General features: G+C 39.3%; 1 protein-coding gene across 3 annotated transcripts; it reads right to left on the reverse strand.

The window, feature by feature from the left end:
- Nucleotides 1-1,581: 1,581 nt before the first annotated feature.
- Nucleotides 1,582-20,131, reverse strand: LOC135224686 (uncharacterized). Of its 3 annotated transcripts, none has more exons than XM_064263947.1 (9): nucleotides 19,977-20,131; nucleotides 17,369-17,458; nucleotides 16,921-17,035; nucleotides 15,567-15,734; nucleotides 14,102-14,176; nucleotides 6,714-6,936; nucleotides 4,455-4,660; nucleotides 4,105-4,277; nucleotides 1,582-2,338 (listed from the first exon to the last, which is right to left on the reverse strand). In XM_064263947.1, exons 2-9 carry the CDS (start codon nucleotides 17,429-17,431, stop codon nucleotides 2,078-2,080), a joined length of 1,284 nt encoding a protein of 427 aa, XP_064120017.1. In that variant the 5' UTR covers nucleotides 17,432-17,458; nucleotides 19,977-20,131; the 3' UTR covers nucleotides 1,582-2,077. The 3 variants fall into 3 exon arrangements, with proteins under 3 accessions (XP_064120017.1, XP_064120018.1, XP_064120016.1); XM_064263948.1 differs by lacking the exon at nucleotides 19,977-20,131 and adding an exon at nucleotides 19,897-19,951; XM_064263946.1 differs by lacking the exon at nucleotides 19,977-20,131 and adding an exon at nucleotides 19,790-19,914.
- Nucleotides 20,132-21,050: the final 919 nt, after the last annotated feature.

The following is a 21,050-nucleotide window of genomic DNA, read 5'->3' on the forward strand; positions in this document are numbered from 1 at the left end:
GGACCGCATGCACCTCCTTCTACCTTCAGGATATTGCCCACAGTTCCTTGGATCTTTTTCCTTGGGAACCGTGGGTGGTTGCTCAAACAAAACGTTGTGTAGTTAACCCAGACCCTCGCAGGCTGAACAGCATCGAGTCCTGGTGTGACCGTAAGAAATGGGATGAGGAATGAGAGTGTGACTGGCTCCTCTTCCCTATCTTCCCCTCTACCTTTGGGTAGAGGGACACGGTCGTCACCCTGCTGGGTAAGGACGAGATGCAGGTGAGCTACTCAATAGAGCACCATCCTATCCCTTTCAGTAGGGATAGGAGTAAATATCCACCACTTCCTCCAACAAGGGGGAGGAAGTGGATGCCAAATTGAGACAAACCCATCATTTATGATTGTCTCTTGCAAACAGGAACAAGTTCTTGCTTGCTGGTACGAAGAGATACGCTTGCTCTTCTTAGTACTTGGCCCAGAGGTCTGACCATTGATCCTGCGGTGCACACCCCAATCAATCGGACAGAGGTTTGGATCCCTCCCTTGCCTCTTACGACCAGGGAGGCACTCCAGGGTTGGACGAACACCAGTCTGTTCACCAAAAAGACTCAGATTCCTCCCACCAAGAAGTGAGTCTTCCTATTGTTAAAGGACCGAGGGTTTGTATTACGTATCGGAACAAATGACAATTTGTCGAAAATTGCATTTTTCCTAACTATACAAACCTGAGGTCCTTTACATATAGTCCCACCTCATGCCACCCTCACTCTGCAACTTTTTGCATGGGCCTAAAGCAAAAGTGATTCTTCACCTCTCGGGCGCGCGCGGGGCGCGCGGCGATCGGACAAGCAGTTAACTACCGTTCTCCCCTTGTTCGAAGCTTACGACCGTCCCAGCTGCCGCTAGTTACCTTCCCATATTGTTAAAGGGACCTCACGGTTTGTATAGTTAGGAAAAATGCAATTTCGACAAATTGTCATTTTTATTCTTCCTGTTATGTAGATATATGGCTTCAAGTATGGGATAAATGATCCTTGGACTTGTTTCTTGAAAATGGGCTTTAGAAAAATGTCCATCCCTGCACTCCAGTTATCAATGCTTCAAGCATCTAACTCATTAAATCATTAAACATACATATGCTTTTAGTACTCATCTGGGTATTTCTCCATCCCAACCATAAAACTAATTTAAGGATGAATGAAACATTGATTTACAACTGTCCTACAAGTTATAAAAACATAAATCATTGCTCAAAGTGCCACAAAATCTTGAAAAGTCTTTCCTTGCTAAAATAACGTCAGCTACTTCCAAATTTTTGGTAAGAAGGCATGCAGCCTATCGTTGTCTTAATTCAATGTTCTAAGAGCCATCAAAGATCAATTCTGAAAGGGTAAGAAGGGCAAAAAAATAGAAAAAAAATAAGAAAAAACAAAGAAAGGGGAAAACCTACAAAGCAAGAAAGCCCAGCTAAAATCTGAGTAAACAATGATATTCACACTTAAGTTACTTCCTGAAGGATCCTACACATAACAAATGTGATGGTTTGTAGTACAAAACTCATTTGGATAAAGTTTTGTGGTATAGAAACATCTCTGAGAACATTACACCATTTTATTTTCAAAAGTTCATGTGTTTCAAGTGACTGCAAATTTTCCCTTTACAAATACTTTCAACAATCAACATAAAGTATTTATAAAACATTTCAAAGTACTTTTTCTTTTAAACAGAAAGCACTAGCATGGCTTCAAGAGTTAAGGCACCACAGCAAGTATTCATACTTGAGTTCCATATGGAGAATATGCATCAATTTCATTGATGACTACATTCCTAATAACTGTAAATTCTTTAGCTAATTTTCCTTTACAAACCACTGGTTTTTTCTGATCTATGACAAAATAGTCTATTGTAAAACAAAATTTAAAATGACGACCCACTCAAATCTGCAAATCTCTGTACCAAGATGTCACAAACAGAAACTCGCAAAGTGGCTTACCGATCATAGCTACTTATGAATGATATGTTGTATAAGTAATTACATAAGTAACTGCTTCTTTATAGCTACAGTATTTGTTTTGATATCAATAAATAATGTGTTAGTTTACCTTTTGTTTATCTATCTTTTTACAAACCAATGTGCGTGAGCTTTTAAATAGCAAATTATAAAAAACAACTGCAGCTACAAAAGATACAAGTGATATTGCACAAATATATTCTGCCCGATTTGGGAACGGTGTACCACATATTGTGTACCATTCCACACCATCAGAAACAGGCTCTCCACCTGGCAGACAATGAAAATCAAAGTATCCTTCATCATAATCCTCAGTGCAGAGGTACTTCCTCCTCTCCAAAACCTGTAATGCAAAATTAAATTTTCAATTTCATTACAAAAGTAAAAGTTCTAAAATAACATATATATTTTCACCTATATAGTTGAAAGGCTAGATATCGGTGCTTATACCTCACCCTGCAACCAAAGCAGTGGGACAATGGTAGCAGTCGTAGATATTATAAGTCCTTAAACACACTCGTAATTGTAAATTATTTAACATTTATGTGGGCTTTTGCAAGTTTTCCAGCATGCCTCATCTGCTATACAATGAAAATGGGGAAATATGAAAATTGATAAAAGCAAAATATGTACAAATTAACAGGACAATTCAATGGTTGTTACACTGAAGATGAACCTGGTAAGGAATTCTGTAAAAGCCTATTCTAAATTTTCAGTGCTCTCTGAAAAGGAGGATGCTATATTTGCATAACTGTTGTCCTAATGTATACTGGAAGTAGGCCATCTTTGGTAAGTATGGTAAGTGTCAGTGAAGTTTTTCTGTTTATTTCAATGAACCATGGACAGCTTACTATGCTGGTTTTCCTGAGTTATGTTACACATTCTGAAAATCTGAATGACAGAACAACTACCAAACATAGTGGGATGGTACATATAAGTCTATCACTAGAAAGAGAGCAGCAAAAGAGACTTTTCTCTATAAGCTGAGACCTTCAATAATAACAAAACTTTAAATGAGGAGGATGACATGCAAGTCACTATGTTTCAAATTTTACTTTAGACAGTAAGAATGTAAATACCACGCATGGTTACAGTGACTGCAAAATTGAAAGCAGCAAAGTAGCAGTAACTGTAATTGTACCAGTAGACAAAAGCAGTCCTTCTCTGACTTGTCTCCGTTCCCACTCCTTAGACAGCCTCCTGGTTACCCTCTTAAGATGACATTCAATAATACCTCTTCAGATGGTAGGCTCAAAGTCTCAGGGCAAGTGCACAATGGGGTTCTCTTTCACCAATATTCACCTAATCATCTGGAGCAGTCTAAAGTACTTTGTTCATCACGTAAGCGGTAATGTCAGTGAAATTATGACCACCATTAGGTCCAAGGTGGCAAGAGGCTGGAGTGTTTGAGTTACTTGGCAATTACAGTTTTCACCTGAATAGAAGCAAAAGAGGCAGAAAATGTCTTTAGGTTTGTTCTAGAAGACACAGTTCTGAGGCAGACAATCTCTGTAAGAAAAGCCTACCTCTTTCCTCTGAATAGCTTCACTATCAGGTAGTACTGTTTTGGAACTGATGGAGTCTGAATATCATTTCCTTCAAACAAAAGAAAAATACATTTTTGTAGATTTTTCTAAGGAAAGCATTAACAAAAATGAAGATACAAAATATCAAGGGAGTGCTTGTGCACAAGTGGTTTCTCAGGAAAGTAATTCAAGGAATGAGAGACTTTAATAATGAAGGCAACACTATCTCTGGATGGGATGTCTTACACCAACTTGAACCTTACCAACTTGAAACTTTAAGCAGCTAATTGCAATTGCCTATTCTTTGACCTGTTGTATAATTTACATGAAAACAATATGGAGTGTTGGTGAGTGAGCCACAGGCTCTCAATACTCTTTGTTAGTATACTTCAGCCACATTTTTGTCAATTTGGGAAAATCTACTTAACCTGCAGTCCTCCAATGAAATGAAGATTTATTCACGGCTCAGAGGCATTTACTATATAGTATAAAAATTTGCAGAGGAATTTTATTCTTACTGAATATTTTTCTTTTATCCCTACTATACTGTCAACTCTTGAACAAAGTCAAGTTGAAAACTTACACCTCCCACTGCTGTGTAAACCTTTTCTTTTTCATCACATGGACCTGTGCGTTCATGCAAGCCAATGGAGACCTCATTTTCAGGCGATCCAAATACAGCCATACACCAATACAATCCATAATGAAGAAGCATGTTGATAACAATGATACCAACAGACCAATGAGACTTCTCACCTGTTAAAATAAATAGTACTCTTATTAGTTCAATGGCACAAATGAAAAGTGTTAAAATTAGGTACTATACTATATCATAGAGGTTTTTATTAAAATTCTTTTTGTCAATCTTGGAATCTGGGCGCATTTGGCATTCACACTGTCTCAATTACAATAAGAAATTCAAAAGTCACTTACCCATCTGTCTACGTGAAGAGTATCTTTGAGCTCGATCTGCAGTCCAGACAATCATAAAGTATATAACAACGATGATAATTACACAGTTTTCAGTATGAAGGCCATAAGTGTCGTGAAGAGGGTGGTATAAGAAAAGGAACTGTATAACACCGCCCGGCATTCCACTCAACCCTGCTAACAATGCGCAAAGCAATTCTTTCCCAGTGCTACAAGAGGAAAAATGCATATTCAATGGTAAAGCAAAACAACTTTAAGAATTGTAGATTATAAGAGCAACTACAAAAAGAAATAACAATGTTAAAGACTTGGCTAAGAGCTATGATCAACAAAACCGAATTGAAGCTACTTTTTTTTTCTTTTAAACATGGTTATTGTAATTACAGGAAACTCTTTAATAAACTATTACTCTCAAAAGTTGGTAATGCTTCTAGTGTGCCTTCTGCAACACACAGTCCCTAATACCAAGGGTCTTTTTGCATTTTGCAGCATCATTCCTGGGCCAAACTAACCTTATTTATGTCATCTACTTTGTATTGTTCCCTTTTCCCTTTATTCACCTTTCAAGGAAAATTCATCCAAATAATGGTATGAGAGGTCTAGAAATGTGATTCAGTGGTCTGAGTAATATAAATTCCGGTGTGAAAGTAGAAAAATATGTCATGTTTATAAATATGGAAACAGAAAATAACTCTGTAACAATAGCTATCATGCAACTATAATTGGAGAACTAACAAGAAGTTAATCAATAATTTATTATCTCACTACATTGCCATCATCAAATAGTTTTATCAGACCAATACCTCACTACCAGGTCTGCTGTTATTTATGTATAAATCTACCTCATTCATTCATCCACAGCTTGTCATATAAGTGGCTGCATATTTTCCTGAGGTTTTTTGCTTTGCACACATTACTTCCATCAATACTTATCACTGCTTTAATAATTACAATTAAAAAATGAATGTCACTTATTCCTATTCCTGATGAGGTAGAGGGATCCAAGTGAAAATATTAGGTTTTCAATTTGTATGAATAAACTAAGATCGTGAAATAAAAAATTCACAAAGGAACTTTCCATACAGACTTATCAGTGTTGAATTGTGCAGACAAGTGGGTTTTCAAGTCTTGAATATGGAAGAAGCTATGCTAGAATATCAATCACTAAGTGAGAGTTTGTGCATGAGCACTTTGACTCAATGGCAGAGAGGAATAGCCTCCCTCATTCTTCATGTAAAACTTGTAAAATAGTTACAGCAAGGGGAATGGGAGGAGGGCATTTTTGTTAAGATTGACGGATCTGTATAAAAATTTTTATTTCATTTAATAAAAATTTTAAATGTTTCATGGAAACCCATCAGGGAGGAAGAGAGAAATTGAACCTTACCTACAGCAAGATTCCAATGGATATTAGGGCACTTGGGAACATTAAGGGCCAAGAACAAAGTATTCGAGGAACAAACCAATTAGTCAAGTGAGACAGAATTAATGTCCTAAAGATGAATAAGGAATGACCAAAGAAATCAGAAGGGTGAGGAGGAAGTTGAGGGGTGTACGTCTTCCACTGGAGGTAATACATGTGCCTCTGCAACCAACAGATCCAATGAGTACATCCCTACTGTGATTGCTTATGTATAACATCTTTTACATAAAACTAAGTTCATTGCTCTTAGGATGGCAAAAAGTTCTAAATTAGTTTTAAACGATAAAAGTTGAGAAGCTTCTTTTGTAGAAACACCAACCCAAGCTTAAGGATTACCCGTTAAAACTAGCACAAATATTTTCTACCAATTTAGAAACAAGAGCCTAGGTAATCTGTCTGAAGAGATACTGCTGAACAACTCTACCTGTACAAAGTATATCATCCTCAGCGTTATCAATGACCAACACAGGAATAGTAAATTAGGTGATCCTGAGTACTTGTGAGTTGGCATGAATTTCATTTACTTGCCTGGTAAAAGCAAAAGTAAAAAATAAAGCTGTTTCCTCACAGTTCTAAATGATTTATTTATTCACAGCAAACCCATCAATCATACCGAGACCAAACAACTGTCATGCTGTCCTGCAGTTCATACTCAACATGACTGATGAGTTTGAGTGTGACAAATAGGTTTTATGTTATAAAAACTGCATATTAGATAAACTCGGATAAATAGATGATCAGGATTTGTATGTGTTGGAAAACACAAATGTCATAGTATGTACTATACTCTAGTCTTTAAGGTATCCCTATTCAAGTTGGTAACAAACAGAATAAATTACCTGGATACGTAGTCTTTATCATCACTTCCAGTGATAGTGCGCCTCCAAAAATGAATAGCGAAGGTAAATGCAGTGCCGAAAGCAAGATGAAAATAATAGGAATTCCATGGGACCCAATAGTGACGATCATAAATATTGGGGTCAGTGTCATGCCATGTCCAGTGTACAAACTTGACACACATAATGTCATATGGCAAATCAATAAGTACTTCCATAAGGCCAGCTGCAATACAGAAGGAATAATGTATATATATATACGTATATGTAACCATCATACTTCATCTTTATTTATATTTCCTTCCCTTATTTTCAATGGACTATTCCATCCGAGATATACTATATCACTAACAACCAAAGGATCGTTGGTATCTAGAAAAAAAGTATGGTAAACTAATATACATATAAAATACTGAAATATGTTATTTTTAAGATAAAATAAATTTCTGAACATACTCACCTGGTAGTTATATATATAGCTTACGTCCCTGACATCACGGCAGAATTTCAAAACTCGCGGCAATCGCCGATTGGGTAGTCAGGTGCACCACCTGTGCGCCCTCTACCCAGGTACGGGGAACCGTTCCAATTATTCCTCAGATCTTCCATGCCCATAGTCTCTAGAGGGGAGGAGGGTGGGAATTGAATTATATAAAACTACCAGGTGAGTATGTTCAAAAATTTATTTTATCATGAAAATAACATTTTTAAACATCTAACTCACCTGGTAGTTATATATATAGCTGATTGACACCTTTGGTGGTGGGTCAGAGACAGCTATCATCGTTGGAATTGACATAAGTGTTAATTAAAAACCAACTTACGGGTTCGTACCTGTTAAGGAAGCTGACTTCAATGATATCCTGCCTCATTATGTCTGCTTTCCTTATGAGATCCAGCGATCCACCCAGGGGGCTGAAGACCTCTCGGAGACTGTCAACTGGTCAAACCTCTTGTGACTAGACTCCCTACAATACTCTTGTTCCGGGCGCTACCAAGGAACAAGCTGACCACCTGACTAAGGATCAATGATTGTGGAAGACTGCGTCCAGTCTCCACAAACAACCATAAACATTCAATAGTTCCAAGGTAAGAAAAAGGTAATTGGATTATGGGATTTCAGGGGTAGTCCCTTCCCACTACTGAATGAGCTGCTACGAACGGTCCCAGCGTGTAGCAGTCTTCATACAGAGTTTGCACTTGCCTCAGGTAGTGCGACGCAAACACTGATTTGCTTCTCCAGAAGGTTGCGTACAGGATATTTTGAAGGGATCTATTCTGTTTAAAGGCTATAGAGGTTGCTACGGCCCTAACCTCATGAGTCTTGACTTTTAGTAGCCTGAGATCTGCTTCATTACATACCGAATGTGCTTCCCTTATTAAGTGCCTTATAAAAAAGGATAGCGCATTCTTTGACATTTGCAGAGAGGGCTTTTTGACAGAACACCAAAGCGCCTCTGAATTGCCACGTAAATGCTTCGTTCTTTCCAGGTAATGCCTCAGAGCTCTTACCGGACAAAGAACTCTCTCTACTTCCTCACCTGTGATATCCGACAGGTTCGGAATCTTGAACGATTTGGGACAGGGTTGAGAAGGGCGTTCGTTCTTAGCTAGAAATCCCAGCTGTAGAGAGCAGATAGCCTTGCCCTGCCTGAAACCTACAGCTTTGCTGAAGGCATGGATTTCACTGACTCCTTTTGCTGTCGCTAGACTAACCAGGAAGAGAGTTTTCCTGGTGAGGTCCTTAAATGATGTCTCCTGTAACGGCTCGAACCTATCACTCATTAGGAACTTCAGACTACGTCCAGATTCCAAGCTGGCGAGGACTGTAGTCTCTCCTTAGTAGTCTCGAAGGATCTGAGAAGGTCTTGGAGATCTTTATTATCAGACAGGTCTAAGTTCCTGTGTCTGAAGACAGCTGCTAACATACTTCTGTAACCCTTAATGGTCGAGATTGAAAAGTTACGACTCCTCTTAAGGTACAGAAGAAAGTCAGTTATCTGAGTCACAGAGGTACTGGAAGAGGAAACGGAGTTGTCCCTGCACCATCCTCTAAATGTCTCCCACTTGGATTGGTATACTTTAATGGTGGAAGACCTCCTTGCTCTTGCGATGGCTCTAGCTGCCTCCTTCGAAAATTCTCAAGCTCTTGTGAGTTTTTCGATAGTCTGAAGGCAGTTAGTTGAAGAGCTTGGAGGTTTTGGTGATACCTTTCCAAGTGGGGCTGTTTGAGTAGATCTACTCTTAACGGAAGGCTTCTGGGGGTGTCCACCATCCATTCCAGTACCTCTGTGAACCATTCTCTTGTCGGCCAGAACGGTACCACTAGAGTCATTCTGGTGCCTTCGTGAGACAAACTTTTGCAGCACTTTGTGTACTATTTTGAATGGAGGGAAAGCGTACACATATTGATGCGACCAATTCATGAGGAACGCATCTATGTAGGTTGCTTCGGGATCTGGGACTGGAGAACAATAAGTCTCCATCCTCTTCGTTTGCACTGTGGTGAAGAGGTCTATGCATGGATGACCCCAAGTTCGCCACAGATTCTTGCAGACCTCCTGATGCAGAGTCCATTCCGTTGCTAAGACTTGATGTTTTCTGCTCAGGATGTCTGCCCTGACATTTCTTTCCCCTTGAATGAAGTGTGTTACTAGGGTCACGCTTTTCTCTTTCGCCCAGAGAAGAAATTCTCTTGACGTCTCGTACAGGGACTTGGAGTGGGTTCCGCCTTGCTTGTTGATGTAGGCCAACGCCGTCGTGTTGTCGGAGTTGACCTGCACAACTTTGTTCTGTTCTGAGCTTTCGAACTCCTTGAGAGCCAGAAAGACTGCAGTCAGTTCTTTTTGGTTGATATGGAACCTCTCCTGTCCTCTGTTCCAGGAGCCCGAGACCTCCAACTTTCCCAGTGTTGCTCCGCACCCCGAGTTCGAGGCGTCGGAAAACAACACTAGGTCTGGGTTCCTCTGCTTTAGGGAAAGGCCTTCCTGAAGCTTGACGGGGTCGTTCCACCACTGCAGACAGTGTTTCATGGTGTCCGACACGGGAATACACTTTGTCACCAGTGTCTTCCTCTTGTCCCAGTGTTGATTGAGGTGGGATTGAAGTGGGCAATGGTTCAGTCTTCCTAAGGAGACAAACTGCTCTAGCGAGGAAAGGGTCCCCAGCAGACTCATTCATTCCCTTGCAGAGCACGTATGTTTCCTTAGGAAGCTTTGCAGCATTAACTGAGGCTTGTTCCGTCCTCGACGTAGACAGAAAAACCCGAAAAGCCCGACTCTGAATCCTCATACCCAGGTACAGGATCTCTTGGGATGGGATCAGTTGTGATTTTTGATGGTTTATCAGGAGGCCTACATCTTCTGATAACCGAATTGTCGTCTGAAGATTCCCCAGACAGCGGGTGTAGGAATGGGCTCTGAAGAGCCAGTCGTCCAGATACAGTGAGGCCCCGATACGTCTCTTGTGTAGCATTTCCGCTACATTGCTTATCAGCCTCGTGAATATTTGAGGAGCGGTGTTTAGGCCGAAGCAAAGAGCTCGAAATTGGAACGTTTCTGCTTCGCAAACGAACCTCAGGTACTTCTTGGAGTTCGGGTGGATAGGGACGTGAAAGTATGCATCCTGAAGATCCAACGAAACCATCCAGTCATCTTGTCTGACTGCGGCTAGAACTGATCTCGTTGTCTCCATCGTGAACTTCGTTTTCTGCACGAAAACGTTCAGGGCACTTACGTCCAGTACTGGTCTCCATCCCCCCGAGCTCTTGGGAACCAGGAATAAACGGTTGTAAAAACCTGGTGACTCCAGATTTCGAACTCTTTCTATTGCTCCCTTCTGCAGCAACAGAGAAACTTCTTGCTGTATTGCCTGGGCCTTGGTTTCCTCTCTGTATCTGGCCGAAAGATCGACTGGTTCTACTGCTAGAGGAGGTTTCTTCAAGAAAGGGATTTTGTATCCCTCCTTGAGCAGCTGAATGGACCAGAGATCTGCTCCTCTTTCCTCCCATGCGTGCCACAAGTTGAAAAGTCTGGCTCCTACCGCTGTCTGAAGACGAGTGCCGTCAGACTTTGCTTCGCCCTTGTCTGAAGCCTCTTTTCTTAGTATTCCTTGCCAAAGGTCTTGTGTTCCCTCTACTGAGGGCTCTACCTTGAAAGGGCTGAGAGACTCTAGGCACAGGAGCAGTTTCCTTGACCTTTTGCGCTGCAAAACTTGTTGGCAGGACTTTCCTTGCTGCCTTCGTCATTAAGTCCTGCGTAGCCTTTTGGGCTAAGGCAGAGGAGACTTCCTTCACTAACTCTTGCGGGAAAAGATGTGTGGAAAGGGGGGCAAACAGTAGTTCCGCTTTTTGAATGGGTGTGACCCCATTCGAAAGGAAAGAACACATTTGGGCCCTTTTCTTAAGGATTCCCGCAGAGAAAAGTGCCGCTAATTCGTTCGATCCATCTCGTAGAGCTTTGTCAATACATGACATGAGATGTACGAGCTCTTCTGTATCAGCGGACTTGAAGGATTTTATTTTCTTCCCCAAAGCTCCCAGAGTCCAGTCTAGAAAGTTAAATACTTCGAAGGCTCTGAAAATTCCTTTGAGAAGGTGGTCCATTTCAGAGGTAGACCAAAAAACCTTCGTTTTTCCCATGGCCGTCCGATGAGAGGCATCCACAAGACTCGAGAAGTCCCCCTGGGAAGAGGCGGGAACTCCCAGACCGAGAGCTTCTCCAGTCTCATACCAGATACTAGATCTGGATACTGATCTGGCCGGAGGAAATGAGAAAACTGTCTTTCCTTGGTCTCTCTTAGTGTCCATCCAATCCTTCATTATTCTCAACGCTCTCTTGGAAGAGCGTGATAAAACTATCTTGGTAAAGTTGGACTTCTTAGATGCCTTCCCTAGCATGAACTCTGAAGGCGGGGAACGAGGGGCAGCAGGAATAAAGTTTTCCGGAAAAAGTTCCGTGAAAGCCATCATGAGCCTTTTTAAGTCCGACGAAGGATGCTGATCTTTCCGATCCTCTTTGACGGAAAACTCTTCAATTGGATCAAAAGGAGAAGGGGGAAAGTCATCATTCCCTTATTCCGATCGTCCCATAACGGAAGTAGCGACGTCATGTTTCGTCGGCGCTTCCAAAGTATGTTCTCGACGCCTGGCGTCCTGGCGTCGAGGATCCTGATGCTCAGCTTCCTGGCGTCGAACTTCTTGACGCCTGGCGTCCTGACGTTCAAACTCTTGACGCTCGGCATCTTGGCGTCCACATTCTTGATGTCTGGCGTCCAGCCTCTTGACGCTCGGCGTCCTGGCGTCCAATTTCTTGACGCCTGGCGTCCTGGCGTCCAGACTCTTGACGCTCAGCGTCCTGGCGTCCAATTTCTTGCCTCCTGGCGTCCAGCCTGTTGACGTCTGGCGTCTTGGTGTTCAAAACCTTTACGCTCGACGTCCTGGCATCCAGCCTTTTGAGGCATGACGTCCTGGTGTCCAGCTACTCGGACATCCTGGCGTCCAAGCTTTTGACGTTTGCTGTTCTGCCGACCCTTGAGGTCGTTTGCTGAATGCTCGCCGCCTGTGCGACACACGTCAAACGAATCCTCAGGATGACTCACAGCTCCTGGAATGTCCTGAGCTGGACGATTACGTACGTCTTTGGTCGTTGTAGGTTGATAGGCTTGCATTAAGGAGGAGAGTTTCTGCTGCATATCTTGCAGTAACGAAATTTGCGGAGCTTCTTGCTGCTAGGCACAGACTGGGGAAGACGCAACATCATTTATCTCTCTCTCTTCGTCATGTACGGTTTGAGGCGAACATCCCGGAGACGAGTGCCAATCCGAAGGAGGAGCTGGAGCATGCACCGAAGGCATCCAATTGTCCGACATTTCTTTGTCTCCTACCGAAGACGACGGCCGCCTGTGCGACAACTTGCGTCTGAGTTTGGTAGGAGAGCAAACATAGGAGCTGGAAGGGAAGTGCTCCGGACTGCTCCAATGACTACATCCTGGGGCTTGCGGCGTCGTCTCCTGACGCTGCTCTACCGGATATTGTCTTTTGAGGGGTCTAGATTTCGAAGTAAGACGCCAGCCCCGTCTGGAAACTGCGTCGTCCGACGACGAAGAAAACACTTTTACCTCGCCTTTCCAATGGCGAGGGTGAGCGTCCTGGGGATCGTCATCAGGTACACTCGAGGGGACGACCGCTCGGGAGCTAAAACCTCTCGCATCCCTTCGTCTGTCGACTTTCCTTCTCACGGGTTGGTGAGCTTGGAAGAGGTCTAGGACTAGGAGCACGACAGATCCGAGCGGCCGCACCCTCCACTGCACTTGCACTAATTTTTGAATCAGTTGTCACTTTTAGATCTCTTACATCAGACCATAATTTCTCCTTGTCTTTTGCAAGGGATTCTACCCGTTGACCAAGGGCTTGAATGGCCGCCATCATGTCCTTTAATGTTGGACCATTACCTGTATCAGTAGGGGGATCTGGGACTACCACTACGGAAGGTGGATCAATAGGTTCATTAGTGAGGGAAATAGAACTGTCAATTCCCTGACTACCTTTAGACGAACGAGACATGCTACTCTTCGCTCTCCTGATCCTATCCTTCTCCAGTTTACGCACATAGTGGTAATACTCTATCTACTCAGTCTCAGGTAAATTCACACATTCTTCACATCTATCTCCCAACTCACAAGTCTTACCTCTACATTTAATAGAAATTGAATGAGGGTCTATTGAGGCTTTAGCAAGCAGAGTCTTACAACCTCTCACACACATTCTTACACTCGAGGCAGAGTCAGTCATGTTGGAAAAATTCAAAAGAGAGATCTAAACAAGCAAGGGTCAAACCAACAATATCCAAAAAGGGTCAAGAAACGGTTCCCCGTACCGGGGTAGAGGGCGCACAGGTGGTGCACCTGACTACCCAATCGGCGATTGCCGGGAGTTTTGAAATTCTGCCGTGACGTCAGGGACATAAGCTATATATATATAACTACCAGGTGAGTTAGATGTTTAAAATTTCAAGTTTCTTACATATCTACAATAACAAATAGAAAATGAATAGTAATAAAAAACAAATATACCAGACTTTACACTTAGGGAAACCAAAATCTAAAATTAGATTTTTTATCTTTCATCAACACTTCATTTTCAAAATTAGGGTTGACTGAGGTAATGGTAAACAGGATATAATAAGCTTTTATAACAAAGTTTTTCGTGTAGACTCTATTAAAGAGACTTAGCACTTTAGTAATTTTACTTGTCCAGAGTTCAGAATAAAGCAAATAAGAGGTTGTACTATATAGCAGGGATAAAACACTATAAAAATACATAACACTAAAATTCATACTATACTAAAGAATTTACTATGCTTTGTTGCAACGAAAAGGATTGTATACTGTACCTGCCATGGGTTCTGCCCAACGGGGAAGTTTCATATGAGCTACCATATAAGCTGCATGATACATAAATGACGGATCTGTAAAAAAAAAAATACATATATATTACTAAAGTCATACAGCAGTACTATATTTGAATGTTGATAGCCAACATAGACTACAAAATCATATGAAAAGAGAAACTGATATGAAATATAAAAATCCGCACGAGAACAAACTGCTTTGTAAAAAATTAGTACACTCAACAGAAACCATCCCATAAAACACAGTTCACCATTTCTTTTTTCCAATCGGTGCAGTATTATACAGTGTACAAAAATATCTGTGATTGTAAATTTTGAACTACTGAGGTTTTGGTAATCTTGCTCAGGAGTAAAATCAGTGTTTTCAATTAGTGTGTTCACCTCTATTACATCTGTGACTGAGGTCTATTTTTAAAACTGAATACTAGTCTTTCCTGTGCTGTGAAGAATACAGTACTGCTGATATGTTACCTGGCTACAGTCTGGATGCAGATGATCTCAGGGGAATCCCTTGTCATTAATCATAACTGTTTTACTTAGCTCATTATTATTCCACGTAAGTAATCATTCATAGAGAATAAACCAGAAGAGAAAATAAACAAAGATAAATGACTAAAAAAATAAAACGTGTATATACATATCCAGCATTTCAAGTCAGAAAAAATAAGAAAAAGGTGCATAAAACAATATCACAGTATCTCTGAAATTTCTAAGCGTCAGAATTCATATTAATGTCAGAAACGCTGTTTCAAAGTAAAGAATGCTGGTACTGTACTTGGATCTGTGACAATGTAACACCTCAGCAGAATTTGTATGCTGATACTCTGCAAAACAAGCAACATGTACTAATTATTGGGGAACAACCAATAAACTACATACTAGTAGAAATTCTATGGCAAAATTCAGTTATGCAAGAGAGCCAGCAGATGATGAAAGAACAAAAGATCTGAAATATTTCAACACCCTGAAATTGTCTTAGTTCTCAAGGAACCAAGTAACACATTTTGGATAACTTCTCTCCTTCACATGTTCTCTCATTACAAATGATACATTACACACCCAGTCAACTGCATGAGAAGCCCCAAGTCTTACAAAAGACTTCTCTGGACAAGGTTATAACAAAGTGTACTAAAACCAACTTAACAGATGTAAAAAATACACCAAGCCTATCCTATTCTGTGATATAGCCTTAGTTACAAATACATACCAAATAGTCAGTAAATAAAAGACAATATTCTATTACAGAGGTATCTTACTGCTACAGATTAACTCTGCAAGACTAGTCTTCTAGTTGATCAAAAGCATGTCAAAAGTCAGTGCTAAAGTAATTTTACCTTTCAATACTTAAAAAATCTGTAAATAAGAATGTGTTTATTGTATGGCAAATCCACCTTTTAAAAGATATCACAAAATAATTGCAAGCACACAAAACTCATAACATTCTCACAGATTAGGGGAATGTGGAAAGGCAGCCGTCGACCCATTAACATGACAGTGGTTTGAGACTGCCAATAGTTATCAATATCTGGCATCAAAACTGACACCATTTCTGTCGTCATTCCATGTAAATAACATGCTAGCCAGTGGTACTTCCAGCGGCCTCCAACGATGAATGCTGAAAGACAGGAAAACAAAAGTAAATCTCAGGGTAATGGTTAAATATATCAGACATAATTCATAAGAAATTAAGGTAAAATGTATATCTGTTATCTAATATGAAGAATTATGTTCTAAAATGTTACTGATAGAAGTTCATATAAAATAAAAGAAATAATGAACTTCAGTTACCAATATTTTGAGAAATATTTTTTTCATTCTCTGCAAAACAGATCGGCTATTTCTTTCAATCTATGTATGTACCTTAATAAAAAAATCTTGGCATATCATAAAAAGCCACTAAGTATATAATTTTACCTTGTATGCTTGTTTCCTGTTGTCTTACAATCCAGCAAGCTTGTCCTTTTTTGCTTATTTCTTGATTTTAATTGTGGCACAGGAATATTTATTTTAAAAAACATGAAATACTAGAATAATTATATTTCTGATCTCAGTGCGCCCCAAGAGAAAAGAACTGAAGCCACATTTCCATCTGAGGACCAAGACTCTCAACAAATAGCACCACAGATCCAAAAGCTTCAATGCAAACATTGCTGGTAGTTGTAGATGAAAAGTTTACTGAATACAACTGATTTTTGTTTAAGTGAGACTGGAATGACAAAGTGCTTTGTATTAGAAGTATGGCTACAGTACTGTAGGGAAAGTGACCTTTGGATACTGTGGATGAAACATAAACGAAAACTTGATGCTGGATATCCAATGTAAACATGTGGTGTCACAAGAGATACTAAGGACTGCAGAAAATAATGGCATAAGGAATTTCTGTAATGCCCAAAAACATACAAGAAGCACTAACAGTGGAAGAAAGAGGAGAAACATGTCGTGTGATATATGTGAGTCTAAGAAGAGGAACAACATTTCCGTTATCTAGTACATTGGACTGTGATACAAGCACTAAAAGGGCAATGAGAAAACAGTACCAATAGCCTAAATTAAGTGGAAAGAGACTGCTGGACAACTATTTTCCATTTCCTAATAAACGAAATGTTTATGATGAGCTTACAAGATTTGTACTACACTCTAGTGATTTGTTTGACAGAGTAGCTTACCTTCAATTATTGACTACCTCTTTTATCCATTAAGTAATTATGTATATCCTTCCTAAATGTTTATCAGATATAAACAAATGTGAAGAGTATATGTTCTGACACGAGTAAACTTAAGGTATATACGTACGTACTTACAATGTATGAGCGAGAGTAATGCAATTATCACAAAATTGCATTCAGCCAAAAAGAACGTCGGTTGGGCCTTGTAAACTTCTACAGGATCTCGTATTTTTATAAACCAGTCCAGAGCCTGTAATAGTGATATGAAAAAGTTGCAGTGTTATACAAAGGTAAGGAAATCTACAAACTGATCACACAAGGAAAATTACTGTAGAGCACTTTAATCCACCTAAATTCTCGAAGCTTCAAGGGCTTAGTACATTCATTAAAGTTGAATTTCAAGTTCTCAAAACTGTTTATTTCCGGCACATGATGTCATTCTCCAATATGTAATGGTAATTATCTCTGTATGATTATTCAAGGGTTTCAAATAATAAAAAAATGGAGACTCTGATTTCCAGAAAAATGTTGAAAATGTGTATACTACAGCAGGCCTGCCACAAACACACGATTATAAACTTACACCACTGAAGGTATAATTTCTAATTTCCTCTCCAAAGCCCTCCAGGTCATTTGGCCAAACCATTTTGACCAGGATATCATACACAGGAACCTGTAAAATAAATGATAAATAAACATTTCTCATTGTTGCTTTGAATAATGCATAAATGCTTTTCTGCAAAAATTTTACTTGTGCCTTGTAAAACATAATTATATCATGTGTTAGAATTTGCAAGGCTAGGTCACACTCAAAGGCACAGGCTAATACAGAAATTATCTGTACCTTGAATTATTTCAATTCATACAATTATGAATTATTATTTTATACACAGAATTTCTAAAGTAAATTTTTACAAGCTCCATTCAAAATCATAAAAAATTCAATAACCATTAAGCATTTTATTATTTGTATCAAGCAAATCTAATGCCTTAGATAGCTTTATGAGCAATCACTGTAGCATGGGTGCTGGCCTCAGCAAAAATCTCAATGGTGGGTTATCTGAGAACAGTTTTCCATCAAAGATTAGCTGTATTCCAGCGACAAGCATTAGCCCAAGCTCCGCTAGGCTAGGCTATTACAATCAGAGGTAACCAGTCATGGCTAAGAGGCAAAATTGGCTAAGAATGAAGTAACCATTAAATAGCATTCTCATATTCTTAGGGTACTATTTAGCCTAAACTGAATGAAGAGTGGTTTACCAATCAACCATAAGCACATAAACATTTGACAATATTGGTCACTTTTATACCCTGTAATAAGATACAGCATAAACTATAGGATTAATGATTATTTTTGTAAATTCTATTTTATAACGGTCAATAATGAAGAGTTACTAAGTTATTTGTGGGATGCAGACATTACGACTTCTTTCGTTGGCATATGAGGCATGTTATTTTGGAAAGCTCTTCATGTTCTATTCACTAAAATGTGATACCCACTGACTATCTTTTTAATAATTAGGACACAGTTTACCAACTAACGAAGAACGTTTTTCCATTTTTGTGTCTCACCCAATAATAAGCTTCTTTTCAAGTTTCTTCTGATATGTGGTTAGTTTTGTGGACATTTGTTTTATTTACAAAAGATCTAATGTTTGACAGATGTCTGTGCATCATTTGGTAATACTTTAATAATTTTTATAAGTGTATGAGTAATTAGTATAACTTCTCTAAGTTGTGGGTACCTTTGGACTCCGTATTGTCTCCAGATACAAAAGACTTTATTCAGGTAAGATCAGCAAACTACATTAGCAACTGGCTAGTCTTGGTTACTTGAAAAGTAAGTGTTGTACAATACAAATTGTAATTTTTTTTATTGTTTTTATTAAATTTTGACAGATTTGGCATTCACTTCTGTCAAATGTGATTGGTTAAGCTACCTTATTACATCCAATTTAAGTCTAAAATCAAAGGTAATATTAAAAACAAGCCTACCAATTTTGAGGTCTGGGTTAGGTTAAAGAGGATGAAGGAGGCAGAGGCTTCCCCCTTCCCTTGGGGATAATTATGAAGAGGATGACCACTACGTAAAGTATGTAATCAAATGAGTAAAATTGAAGAATACTACAACGCTAATCTAAGTTCGGTAACTAATAGTTTACACGAGAAATAGGCCCCTTGTTTAGCCCCTTCCCCTTGGGGTTGAGTGTAAAATACCATCTCCTTGAGAACGAGTGTAAAAACACAAACAAAAGATGGTGTACATCATGAACATAAAAAATATAATTATTCAAAGGCATAAATAAAAGGCGATAAATATTAACCAACGTGCGACCAGCAGGAACTATTGCCAAGTTAGTACTCTTTAGTTTTACTGTCAAATACTGTTTCTAAATTAAATGCAAGAGGGCTTCATCATTCATGGTTGCTGTTTCAAGTTAGAAATGGTCACAGTGTTCTAGGTTAGGATGTACCTCTGTATTTCATGCTAAAATAACATACCCTTAGTTAGGTGAGGTTGGAGAGAGCAACCCATAGCCTAAGCCCCTCAAAGTCAGTTTAAAACTGGTATAACTGTGGGCTCATTCATTTAGCTATTGGTCAACTACCTTTAATTGGGTAACACCTACATTAAATACATCAAAATAACATAAAAAACCACCAAAATAACTAAAAATACTCAAATAAGACCTTTCTTTTACCTACATTCAAACTGGTAGCCAATACCCCATTCATTTCAACTACCTTTAATTGGGTGTGTGATAGGTAGCTACTACCTAGTATGTTAAATATATCAAAATAACATAATAACAATCAAAATAACATAAAACTAAAATAAAACACCTGTTTTACATTCGTACTCAAAAATAAAATCTTAAAATACTCTGGCCTGTTGCCTACCTACTACCTAGAGGTAGTACCTAGTACCTAATAGGATAAATATAGTAGGATACCATTCACTAACACACAAATCCTACGGTACCTTAACCTCTTCTTAACCTACCAGAAATTCGGCCGTAGTCTAAGCCGGTTGGTATTCTACGCTAGACTACACTGACAGCCTGCAAGAAACCTAGCTATAATCACCAGAGACACTCGAGATAGACGAACCTATGGGGCAGCCTATGGATGACCGACCACTAGGTACCTCTTTCCCCAAGGACAGAACTGATAAGGGACACCGACTTTACCTGTGCTCTTACTCATACGAGCACCGTCTTTAATTTGATAATGATAACTGGGAGCGGGACATTGAACTTTTACTGCCCACTGGTCTGCTCTCTGATAATTTAGTATCATTTTTGATCTCGTCAAAATTAGCGACTGTAGTAGTAGTAGTAGTAGGTGGGATATGCCTTTGAAACGGTTCCCTTGCCTGTTTTATTCCTCCTTTGTTTGGGTTTTTTGAGTTTCTTCTCTCTGAAATACCACATTTCTTTTATAAAATCTTTCCTATTCTCCACTTCCTCCCTCAGTAGATCTATCAATAAGAGTATATTTGCTACTAATTAATCTTTATTTTCTTGATAGGGTTGATGCATAAAGCTATATATATTCCTAATCTCATTGTATGCTGGACAGTAAAGTAGGAAATGTTCTAAATTCTCATTTTGTTCCTCACAGTATGAACATTTTGTATCTTCTCCTTTTATCCAATTTCTATCATTTAATCCTAGTATACCTAGTCTGGCCCTACTGATCAGCATTGTTTTTTCATTGTTGTCATACCAGATTTCTTCTCTTATGTTTTCTTTATATTTTCTGTAGATTCTTAACGTTGACTTTTCATTCATTTCTTTCTGTCATTCTTTTCTGTCCCAATTGTTTATTATTTCTCTTAATTGTTTGTCTTTAACTACTTCAATTTATGTTTATGTTTAGTTCTTTCATATACTCTTTTACTTGCATTATCCAGGGTTTTTTTTTTTTATACTGATCCATGGTTATCTCATACAGGAGCCTATTTCCACCAATCTTCAGTGTATGTTTCAGGTAGAATAGTTTATTCTTGATATCTCTTGAGTGGCAAGAAAAAGCCCCTATTTCAGATCTTAACGCACAACTTGCTGTGTATCTTGGCGCTTTAAAAATTGCTCTATATACTTGATTGTCTATCTTCTGAAATTCCTTTATAGTTTTCTTGTCAAGTTTCATGGCTTCCATGGCCTACATGAATGATGGCATCGCTAGTCCTTTCCAGTACAATTTTCCTATTTTTACTCTGCTACAGCTTTTATTGATGACTGCATTAGCCATATTTGCCA

Source organism: Macrobrachium nipponense, chromosome 12 (genome assembly GCF_015104395.2).
Source record: "Macrobrachium nipponense isolate FS-2020 chromosome 12, ASM1510439v2, whole genome shotgun sequence".
In the NCBI taxonomy this organism is placed as follows: domain Eukaryota; kingdom Metazoa; phylum Arthropoda; class Malacostraca; order Decapoda; family Palaemonidae; genus Macrobrachium; species Macrobrachium nipponense.

Bases quoted from the DNA above. Each gene is read 5' to 3' on its own strand.
- LOC135224686 (XM_064263947.1), bottom strand. From the start codon at position 17,431: ATGGTTTGGCCAAATGACCTGGAGGGCTTTGGAGAGGAAATTAGAAAT. The intron at 17,036-17,368 runs GTAAGTTTATAA...TCACTATTACAG, and splicing joins GAAATTATACCTTCAGTGGT to GCTCTGGACTGGTTTATAAA. The intron at 2,339-4,104 runs GTAAGTTTTCAA...TTTGCATTACAG, and splicing joins TTTACACAGCAGTGGGAGGT to GTTTTGGAGAGGAGGAAGTA.